Raw genomic sequence first — 11,337 nt, forward strand, 5'->3', positions numbered from 1 at the left:
GACCCTCACATGACCGGCGGGGCCGGGCCGGACCGGGATGGGGCAGCGCGATCGCATGTTCAAGGTGCTGGTGGTCGGGGACGCCACGGTGGGGAAAACCTCTCTGGTTCAGCGCTACGCGAACGACAGCTTCAACCGGCACTACAAATCCACCGTGGGCGGTGAGCGCAGCCTGCCCTGCCGGGGGTCCCGGGACAGCCCCTCCATCCCACGGGGGGTCCCGGGGCCATCCCCTCCATCCCGGGGGGTCCCGGGACCATCCCCTCCATCCCACGGGGGGTCCCGCGGCCATCCCCTCCATCCCGGGGGATCCCGGGGCCATCCCCTCCATCCCGGGGGGTCCCGGGACCATCCCCTCCATCCCGGGGCCAGCCCCTCCGTCCCGGGGGCTCCCCGGCATCCTGGGGATTTCCTCGGTGTCCCAGTACCATCCCTGGGCTCCCGGTGCCCTCCCTCTGGTCCCGGTGCCATCCCTGGGGTCCTTGTGCCCCTTCTGGGGTCTCGATGACATCCCTGGGATCCCGATGCCCTCCGCGGGGTCCTGGTGCCATCCTGTGTGTCCCGGTGCCATCCCCGGGGTCTCGGTGCCCTCCCCGGCACCGGCACCGTCCTCTCCACGGTCTGTCCCCGGTTTGCAGCCCGAGCCTCCGGTCCCTCTCTTGGAGCATCCCGGGATCGCCGCCCCTCGCCCGTGGGATGCTCGTCCCACTCCTTCCACAGCCACAGGGATGGGAATTCGGGAAAGGAACAGCCTCCCGTGGGTGGTTTGTTGGGCATTCCCGCGACAGCTCCCAGACCCTCCTCCCTGAGCCCCCGGGGGGTTCTGTTCCTCTGCCCAGCTCTGCCCCAATCCCCTGGGAATAACCATCCCCGGGAGCTGGAACCGGGACAGTCTGAGGTTACAGGCTCCGCTCTCCCCAGCACAACCAGCATTTGGCGTTTGTTGAACAGCCTGGAACCACCACTGGGGTGTTGGAGGGGCTGGGGAAGGGGCTGGAGCAGCGACAGGGCTGTGAGGAGGAGCCTGGGAATGGGGCTGAGCACGACTGTGGCTCTCTGTTCCACACCAGTGTAAATTAATAACCTGGAAGGAGCAGGAGCTGCCAAGGCTTGGAAATCTCCCCAAGGACCCCAGATAGTCCAAGGAGGAGGGTCCAAGCACAGCTGTTTAAATATTGTTGATGAATCAAGAGGGGATGGATTAAAAGTGGAAAACACTGGAGAGCCACATCCCTGTGGGCAGAGCTCTGGGCTGTGTCTGTGGTCACTCCCAGCAGGAAGAGCTGTAGACATTTTTCTTTCTCTTTTTTTTTCCCTTAGTTCCTGGTTTTGGTAAATTCCAGCCCTGCTGGGTCTGGTTTCCCCTGCAGTGAAAACCTGGCCCATGGTAATCTGAGCAACACAGGGTTTCCCCTTTTGACTCACTGCATTGTTAGAGCAAATCATGGAATGAAGGAAGGGACCTCAGAGCTCATCCCATTCCCCCCTGCCATGGACAGGGACACCTCCCACAAGACCAGGTTGCTCCAAGCCCTGTCCAGCCTGGAGTTGTGCATGGGCTGGTAACAAACCTGGTGGTTCAGGACTCTGAAAGCTCCCGTGGTTTAGCCTGTGCTGGGAGATGGGGAGAGGCTGTGGAGGAACGAGCCCCATGGGGCAGAACATCCCTGATCAGGTTTCCTTTCTCTTTTTGGGGATTCTCCAGTGGATTTCGCGCTGAAGGTGGTTCAGTGGTCGGAGTCGGAGACGGTTCGGCTGCAGCTCTGGGACATTGCAGGTGTGTTCACAGCACCCAGGGGATGCTCAGGAGCAGAATTTAGAGTTCTCAATGTCTTGGCCCTTTCCCCCTTCCCTTTTCCTCTTCTTTTTCCTCTTCGTTTCCCCTTTTTCCTCCTCCTTTTCCGCTTCCTTTCACCCCTCCTTTTTCTCTTCCTTTCCCCTTTTTCCTCCTCCTTTTCCCCTTCCTTTCCCCCCTCCTTTTCCTCTTCCTTTCCCCTTTTTCCTCCCCCTTTTCCCCTTCCTTTCCCCCCTCCTTTTTCTCTTCCTTTCCCCTTTTTCCTCCTCCTTTTCCCCTTCCTTTCACCCCTCCTTTTCCCCTTCCTTTTCCTCTTCCTTTCCCCTTTTTCCTCCTCCTTTTTCCCTCCTTTCCCCCCTTCTTTTCCCCTTCCTTTTCCCCTTCCTTTCCTCTTTTTCCTCCTCTTTCCCCCCTTCCCTTCCGTCCTCTTTTTCCCACTCCTTTCCCCCCTTCCTTCTCCTCTTCCTTTCCCCTTTTTCCTCCTCTTTTCCCCCTTCCTTTCCCTCCTCCTTTTCCCCCTCCTTTCTCCCCTTCCTTTTCCTCTTCCTTTCCCTCTTTTCCTCTTCCTTTTCCCTTCCTTTCCCCTCTTCCTTTCCCCCCTTCCTTTTTCTCTTCCTTTCCCCCTTCCTTTTCCCTTCCCTCTCCTCTTCCTTTTTTTTCCATTTTCCTTCTGCTACCGAAATAAATCCCAGGAAGCCTGTGCTGGTTTGCAGGGCTGGCTCTGCACTGCCATAGTAATTTAAATATCTAATTAGAAGCCCATTTGCAAGGAGCTCAGCAGCACAGACTGTAATTGCTGCTGAGCATTTCCTTTGGATTTCAAAGCCAGAGCAGAGGGAATGGGGGAACAGGATCATCTGCAGCTGGATATGTGACATCTCTGGGGGCCAGAGCTGTGTGAGCTGAGGTGGAGTGAGCAGCCCCTGCTCCCTGCAGAGGTGCAGAGAAATGTGGCTCCCAAATTCCCTGACACCAGGACAGGTCAGGGCAGCAGCAACTTTAAAGTGTCACTTCTGGATCTGGAGAGATGAGAAAAACAGGGCTGTGGTTTCCTCTGGTTTATCTGCTGAGCTGCCCAGGGCTGGATCCTGAAAAAGGCAACAGGAAGGAGAAGTTGGCAGTGGGAGGGTTGCAGCAAGAAGTGGTTTCAGTTTCAGCCCTCAAAAGGCTTTGGGGATGTGGAAAGCAGAGGGGCCAGGCTGGCACTGTGCCCTTGTTGTGCCCCAAGAGAAGGAGATGCCCAGACTGACAGTCCCTGGGCACTGCTGGCACCTCAGAGGTGTGTGGGGACACACAGGTGGCTTGAGGGGACTCCAAGTTATACCAGGAATAAAGCAAATATTGTGGCTGCCCCAGCCCTGGGAGTGTCCCAGGCCAGGATGGACAGGGCTTGGAGCCCCCTGGGCTGGTGGGAGGTGTCCCTGCCCATGGCAGGGGGGGAAATGGATGGCCTTTAATGTCCTTTCCCACCCAAACCACTCTGTGATTCCATGAGTTTATGATCTGAGTGCTGGGGCAGGATTCAGACCTGCCCAGTTTGCTGCAGCCCTTTCACTGGAACACACTGGAGTGCCTGTATGTCCTCATTATTCAACTGAGGGTCATTAGTGTCAGCTGAGGCAACGATGGACTGTGACAAACACATCATTTGCAAGAACAAATCGAGAAACAGGAACTCTGGGGGGTAATTTTGTGCCTCTTGATCCAAAGGACAGGAACGTTTCACCTCCATGACCCGCCTGTACTACAGGGAGGCCTCAGCCTGTGTCATCATGTTTGATGTCACCAACATCAGCACCTTCAGCAACAGCCAGAAGTGGAAGCAGGATCTGGACAGCAAACTCCTGCTGCCAGATGGGAATCCTGTGCCCTGCCTGCTGCTGGCCAACAAGGTGAGGAGCTCTGGGTGTGGTTGTGTGTGTGTTCTGTGTGTTTGTGGATGTGTTGTGTGTGTTCTGTGTGTTCTCTGTGTGTTGTGTTCTGTGTTTCTGTGTGTTCTGTGTGTTTCTATGTGTGTTCTCTGTGTGTTCTCTGTGTGTTCTGTGTGTTCTGTGTGTTTCTATGTGTGTTCTCTGTGTGTTTCTCTGTGTGTTCTGTGTGTTCTGTGTGTTCTCTGTGTGTTTGTGTGTTCTGTGTCTTTGTGTGTTTCTCTGTGTGTTCTGTGTGTGTTCTCTGTGTTCTCTGTGTGTTTCTCTGTGTTCTGTGTGTTCTCTGTGTGTTCTCTGCATGTTTCTCTGTGTGTTCTGTGTGTGTTTGTGTGTGTGTTCTCTGTGTTCTCTGTGTGTTTGTGTATTCTGTGTCTTTGTGTGTTCTCTGTGTGTGTTTCTCTGTGTTCTCTGTGTGTTTCTCTGTGTTCTCTGTGTGTTCTCTGTGTGTTCTCTGTGTGTTCTCTGTGTGTTCTCTGTGTGTTCTCTGTGTTTGTGTGTTCTGTGTCTTTGTGTGTTCTCTGTGTGTTTCTCTGTGTGTTCTCTGTGTGTTCTCTGTGTGTTCTCTGTGTGTTCTGTGTGTGTTTCTATGTATGTTCTCTGTGTGTTCTCTGTATGTTTCTCTGTGTTCTGTGTGTGTGTGTTCTGTGTGTTCTCTGTGTGTTCTCTGTGTTCTCTGTGTTCTGTGTGTGCTGAGCTGCTGGAGGGAGGGCTGTCTCACTCCCATGTGGATGCAGCCCCAGGTTTCCCTGTGTGGATCCATTGCTGCCTTTCATGATGTGTTTTCCCTTCCTCTGAGAGCTCCCTTTGTGTTCCTCGTGTGCCAGCCCTGGCTCAGCAGCTCCTTCCACTTTCAGTTTGAGACTTGCCTGCTTTGGGAGAGCCTAAAACTGGAGATGACTCAAAAACGTGATGGGTGGGCAGGAGAGTGGTTTTGTTTTTCCAATTCTCCACAAATTACACTTCCCTCAGTAACTATTTCCCTTGATTGCTCTCTGCAACTCCCTCAGGCTCTGCTCTCAGGGAACAGGGACAGGAGAGGGAACGGCCTCAGGGAGTGCCAGGGCAGGGGCAGGTGGGACATCAGGGGGAATTTCTCCAGGGAAAGGGTGGTCAGGCATTGGAAGGGGCTGCCCAGGGAGGTTTGGAGTCCCCACCCTGGAGGTGCCCAAGGAAGGACTGGATGTGGCACTCAGAGCTCTGGGCTGGGGGACAAGGTGGGGATCAGGCACAGGGTGGGCTCAGAGATCCTGGAGGGCTTTTCCAACCTCAGTGATTCTGGGATTCTGTCCTGAGGTAACAGCTCTGCCTGTTTTAGGGAAATCTGTGTGCCTGACCCATGAGCTGTTACAGGGCTGGGTCTGTCTCTGCCTCCTCGTTGCCATCAGGGTGGCTGCAGTGCCACCACAGCTGGGAGTCCCCTCCTGGCACATCTGGAATGGGCTTTGGAGCTACATCCTGTGCCACCACAGCTGGGAGTCCCCTCCTGGCACATCTGGAATGGGGTTTGGAGCTCCATCCTGTGCCACCACAGCTGGGAGTCCCCTCCTGGCACATCTGGAATGGGCTTTGGAGCTCCATCCTGTGCCATCACAGCTGGGAGTCCCCTCCTGGCACATCTGGAATGGGGTTTGGAGCTCCATCCTGTGCCACCACAGCTGGGATCCCACCCAGGCACATCTGGGATGGGGTTTGGAGCTCCATCCTGTGCCACCACAGCTGGGAGTCCCCTCCTGGCACATCTGGGATGGGCTTTGGAGCTCCATCCTGTGCCACCACAGCTGGGATCCCACCCAGGCACATCTGGAATGGGGTTTGGAGCTCCATCCTGTGCCACCACAGCTGGGAGTCCCCTCCTGGCACATCTGGAATGGGGTTTGGAGCTCCATCCTGTGCCACCACAGCTGGGAGTCCCCTCCTGGCACATCTGGAATGGGCTTTGGAGCTCCATCCTGTGCCATCACAGCTGGGAGTCCCCTCCTGGCACATCTGGAATGGGGTTTGGAGCTCCATCCTGTGCCATCACAGCTGGGATCCCACCCAGGCACATCTGGAATGGGGTTTGGAGCTCCATCCTGTGCCACCACAGCTGGGATCCCACCCAGGCACATCTGGGATGGGGTTTGGAGCTCCATCCTGTGCCACCACAGCTGGGCGTCCCCTCCTGGCACATCTGGGATGGGGTTTGGAGCTCCATTCCACACGTGCTTGGCTGAGGTGTGTCAGTAGCACAGATGAGATAAAGGAATTGCCACTTGCATCATCCCAGTGAGAACCTTGGCCTGAGAGTTCCATCAGCCCAGGATCAGGGCCATGTGGAGCTGAGCTGCTGCTGCTCCACACAGGCACTCAGTGGCCCTCCCAGCCTGAAAATGAGGGAGAAAATCCTCCCTGGGAGGGTGGCAGGCCCTGGCACAGGTGCCCAGAGAAGCTGTGGCTGCCCCATCCCTGGGAGTGTCCCAGGCCAGGTTGGACAGGGCTTGGAGCAACCTGGGCTGGTGGGAGGTGTCCCTGCCCATGGCAGGGGTGGCACTGGAGGGGCTTTAAGGTCCTTAAACCCAAATCATTCTGGGATTCTGAAATGCCTGGTTCCTGTCTTACAGTGTGACCTTTCCCCCTGGGCAGTGACAAGGGAAGAAGTGGATCAGTTCAGCAAAGAAAACGGCTTTTCAGGATGGGTGGAGACATCTGTCAAGGAAAACAAGAACATCAATGAGTCCATGAGGTAGGAACAGTGCCTGGTTAATCCTCCAAGAGTTAATTCCCTGCCCAGAGAGGTTGTGGTCTCCCTATCCCTGGAAGTGTCCAAGGCCAGGCTGGATGGGGCTTGGAGCAACCTGGGATAGTGGGAGGTGTCCCTGCCCATGGCAGGGGGTGGAAGGAGATGAGCTTCAAGCCTTTTCTGGAGTTTTGTGTCCTTCTGGGCTGAATTTTTGTTTCTTTTCTGCACTGCTGAAGAGCTGTGTGGCCCCAAAGCTGCTGGTCAAAGCCCCCACAAACCAAACTCACCCCTGTTTGTCTTGCAGAGTGCTGATTGAAAAGATGATGGCCTCATCCACAGGTGATGGAAGCTCCTCCTCTGCTGGGAGTGGGGATTACATTAACTTAAAAGAGACCTCCCCACCAGGCTGGGCTTGTTGTTAGAGCTCCTGACACTCCATCTCCTCGGGTCTGGCAGTGATGGGCCTTTTGTTGTCATCATTATTTCTCCCTGAAGTGGCTGTCACTGCTTTTGGGGTTTTTTTTTACATGCTCCTGGACTGTTTGGTGGATGTTCTTCCTCAGTAAAGCATTTCTGCAGTGACTTGGGTGAGGATGGAAAGAAGAGGAGAGAGAAGATTCCTCTTTTTCCCCAGTGCAGCTGGAGCTCTGCTGGAGCACAGTCTGTGCCCAAGCCCATGGCTTGGATTCCACTTGGGTTTGAAAATTCTCAGCACTTCACCTTCTGCCACGTGCTGGGGAAGGTCTATTTTTAATGTTGTTGCCCCTTCATCCCCCACCCCCTGCACCCACCAGAGCAGCCCAAAGCCTGGCAGTGCCCTTGGGCCCCACACAGAGCCCAGGAGGGCTCCCTGTGCCTGTGGGATCCCAGTGTGGGATTCCAGCTCTGGAATTGCAGAGTCTCTCCTGGAGGGACCAACACACCCCACTGAACACCCTGAAGATGTGCAGGGATGGCTCAACGTGGTGCCCCAGGAACCAGAGCTGTGAGCCCAGCAGGGGGAATTTGGGAATGGTGCACAGAGCCCCCTCCCTTCCCTGTGTTCTCCCAGCAAACCCCTCCAGTTTGGGTCAGGAATTGCCCCCTGCCCTCCCCCTCTGGCACAATCCCATTGTCCTCTCCTGCTGCCCCTTTATGAGGGCACAGAGGAACAGGCTGTAAAGTCCTTTGTGTGCCACAACAACAGCCCTTTGCACGCTGAGCACACCCAGACCATCCCAAACAGCTTTGCAACTGCTGCTGAATTGCCTTCCCACCATTATCCTGCAGCCAGGAGGGGTTTGGTGGCAGGGCTGGTGCAGGAAACAGCTCCCTGAAAGCCTCCCCTGCTGCTTTTAGTGGGGGAAGAGGAGGAGAAGACTCAGTGGGACAAAAGGAAATGAAGAAACCACTCCCCAGTTCCCTTTGGTGCCTTCTGCCCCCCTCATACCCCAGGTACTGGTTGTGGAGAAAAACTGGTGCCCCAAAAGTGGTCCAAGCAGAGTGGAGATCTCAGGAGGGTTTGCAGGAGGCTCAGACTGCAGGGCTGGAATAAAATATTGGGTGGGTTTGATGTATTTTATGTATCTTGGATATCCCAGGGCTCTGAGATGTCAGTGTGAGATGGTACAGAATTCCCTGCCCATGCTGCAGGTTTGGATTTCAGCAAATGGCCTTTCAGTGACATTTTTCCCTTGAAAACAGGACTATAAATTGCTCTGTCCTGATTCCTGCTGAATTAGGACTGGTTTTCTTTGGCAGATTCTTCCTCCTGCCTGTCTTTTCTTGCTCTGTGTGATCTGTGGGGGGAGAAAGTGGCAAGAACAGGAACCAACTGCCTTCAAAAAGCCCCAAAAAAAACCTGAGTGGAAAACAATGAATAAGTGAAGAGTAAGAAATTTAAAATGAGTGTTCCAGTGTTTGAATTACAAGCTGGGATACCTGGGCCAGGATTGTGTGGTGCAAATGTTGCCAAATTTGGGTTTAGGGGTGCTTAAAAACAGCCTTTTCTGTGCCATTGTTTTCACTGTAGAAACATGGAGAGCAGTTCAGGAACAAAATTGAAGAGAATTGCTGAATTTTACTTCATTGTGTTAAGAAAAAAAAAAGAGAAAAAAAGAAAATGGGTTTTAATCCTATAAATATTTCTAGTTCTTTGCAGAACATGAGGAGACATGTCTTAAGTTTTTCAATGATCTGTCATGAAATGATTAATATTCTGATGTTATTTATTGATTTTTGTGTGTGCACCTTGAAGGGGTTTGGCAAAGAGATCAAATGTTGGAGCCTCAGAGATGGAGAAATCCCTGCCCAGACCCACCCACTGCCCAGTTCTGCTTGGCACTGAAAATTCCCAATTCCTCTTCTGGCCAGTTGTAAATCATGGAATGGTTTGGGTTGGGATGGAATTCCTGGGCAGGAAAACCTCTTTTAAATGTCATTTTATTACCTCTTTGGTGCCTGCACCTCCCAACCTGCCCCTTCTCTTTCAGAAGTGCCTCTAAAAATCAAGCAAAAAAGCCAAAGGAAGGTGTTTTTTTCTATTGTTTTACATGATTTCTGTTCTGCCCAGTGGTTTCCAGTGCCTGTCTGTGCCTCTGGGGGGTTGTTTTGCACCCCCCTGTGGGTTCACATCTGTCACAGATGGCAAAGAAAAGGAGCTGCACAGCAGAAAGAGCCGTTGCTGGAGCTCCTGGAAGCCCAACCAGACAGGAAAAGCAAGTCCCTGTGCAGATCTGTGTGTGTGTGCAGAGATCTCTGTGCCTCAAGGGGCTTAAAAAAGCCAAAAAAAACCCCCCAAACCCCCCCCTTGATTCAGTCTGGTCAAACTGATTCCAAAGCCCCAGCAAAGATGCTCTTTGGGCTGTGCCAGCTGAAATAATCCTTGTTCTTAAACCAACAGAGAGGGAAGGACTGAGAAATATTTGAAACAAAGTTCCTGCAGGTGGATAAACCCCTGAACCTTCCAAACCTGCATCAGAAAATCAGTGTCTTGATTATTCTCCATTGGTGCCTTCCAAAGGAATGGGAGGATTGGGAAGTGAAGGTGTTTATTTTCCCTGCCTTGCCTTGGCACCCTCTGGGTGACTCTGGACCTGTTTCTCTTCATCCCCACACTCTTCCTCCTTTCTGGAACTTTCATTTGTGGTCCTGGGACTCGAAACCAAATGAAGGTTTGTTTATGAAGGTGCATTTTCTGCACACTGTGGGTCCACACAGCTGGAAGGTTTTACTGCAGGAGAATCTGAAAGCAGATTATGGGTCATAAATAAGTGACCAATACCCAAACTTAGCTGTTTTTTTAATTGCTTGCTGTTACACAGAAATATTTTAGAGTTCTGATGACTGTAAAACTGCAGTATTATCATGTTAATGTAAAGAGGAAAAACTGCTGGGGGGTTTAAGCCACACCAATCAGTAATTATTGAAGTATTGAAAGAATTTGAAATAAAAACTGGACATGACTTGGTGGTTGTTTTCCTGTCTCGACTGTCCTAAGAAAGGAGTTCACAAGTTGGAACTAAAAATAACAATACCAGGAATGTATAAAACACACACTCTGTATTGTCAGCAAAACAAATTGGATCCTTTCACTGAAACTCCCTCATTTTTTGGAGTTCTCTGGAGCCACAGGCAGGACATAAACATGCAAAAATTGTGTCTCTGAGTCAGCCAAGAGTGGCTTTCAATCCAACCCGTCCAGCTCAGAGCAGGGAACTCCTTCATGTGGTTCCTGCACCTTCCAGCCCCAGGGCCCGACAATTCCCTGGATTTGGGGCTGGATGTGCAGGCAGTTGCTCCAAGGGGCTCTTTTTTCCAGGCTCAGCTGGTTTTTAGGAATATTGAGCCATGGCACAGCTGGATTGGGCAGGAAAGGGGCAATAACTCCAAAGGAGACCAATGGAGCTCAAGCAGGGCATTAAATACACTCCAATTAAGCTGTAATTGTAATTACTGCCATAAAGCTGACCACATTTGTATTGTCAAACCAGACAACCCAGAGAACCCAACATATAAAACTATGATTTTAACTCCTATTTTTAATAAAACGGGAGGATGAGTCTCCCTGGAGGTCCAAGTGAGTTGTTATTGTGGGAACTGCCATTTTAATGACTGGGGATACATTTAATTTTTCCAGCTCCTGTTCTGAACAAAATGACTAATTTGGGGGGTTCTGGGGAATTTACAGGCTAAAAGTCAGGTATCTCCCATGGACTTTGCATGGATTCTGCATGTCCATCTGCTGCCCATCCCAGGGGAAGTGATGATGGAACTGGTGCTGATGACAAAATCTACTGCTGAAATTAATTTTCTGCATTTCCTCGTAATAAAAATGAATCCCACTGGCCCCAGGGCTGCTCAGGGGAATAAAATAACCAAAGTGTGCAGGTAATTCCTAATTAAGGCAGTGCCATCATCCCCCCCGGGGGCCCTGCAGAGCTCGGAAGGTGCTGTTTGACCCGGGGCAGAGGGGCCGGGGTGGCAAATCCCATGGAATTCCAATGGAATTCCAGCGGAATTCCGAGTGCCAGGGCTCGCTGTCACTGTGGCCCCTCGGGCTGTCCCAGCGCTGTGTGTTCCCAGGGTGGGTCCTCTGAAGTCTGGGAGGAATTCCATGACAAAAGGGTTGAATTCCATGACAAAGGGATCCTCCTGCCCTAACCTGGCTGCCTAAGTCGCGATAGGCACGACAGGGACGGGCAAAGCCCGGTGAGAACTGCCCTGTGCCACAGCCAAACAAACCAGGTCCTTTCCACCCAAATATCCGCAATTATGGGAGTTTTATTGAGCCATAAACATGCAAAAATTGTGTCTCTGAGTCAGCCAAGAGTGGCTTTCAATCCAACCCGTCCAGCTCAGAGCAGGGAACTCCTTGATGTGGTTCCTGCACCTTCCAGCCCCAGGGCCCGACAATT

General features: G+C 52.5%; 1 protein-coding gene across 1 annotated transcript; it reads left to right on the plus strand.

Annotated features, from left to right (window-relative positions):
• Window positions 1–23: 23 nt before the first annotated feature.
• Window positions 24–9,890, plus strand: RAB29 (RAB29, member RAS oncogene family). Its single transcript, XM_071578821.1, has 5 exons — window positions 24–161; window positions 1,706–1,777; window positions 3,506–3,687; window positions 6,324–6,445; window positions 6,747–9,890. The coding sequence occupies exons 1-5, from the start codon at window positions 38–40 to the stop codon at window positions 6,862–6,864; spliced, it is 618 nt and encodes a 205-aa protein (XP_071434922.1). The 5' UTR covers window positions 24–37; the 3' UTR covers window positions 6,865–9,890.
• The last annotated feature ends 1,447 nt before the right edge of the window (window positions 9,891–11,337 follow it).

Source organism: Pithys albifrons, chromosome 28 (assembly GCF_047495875.1).
Source record: "Pithys albifrons albifrons isolate INPA30051 chromosome 28, PitAlb_v1, whole genome shotgun sequence".
NCBI lineage: Eukaryota > Metazoa > Chordata > Aves > Passeriformes > Thamnophilidae > Pithys > Pithys albifrons.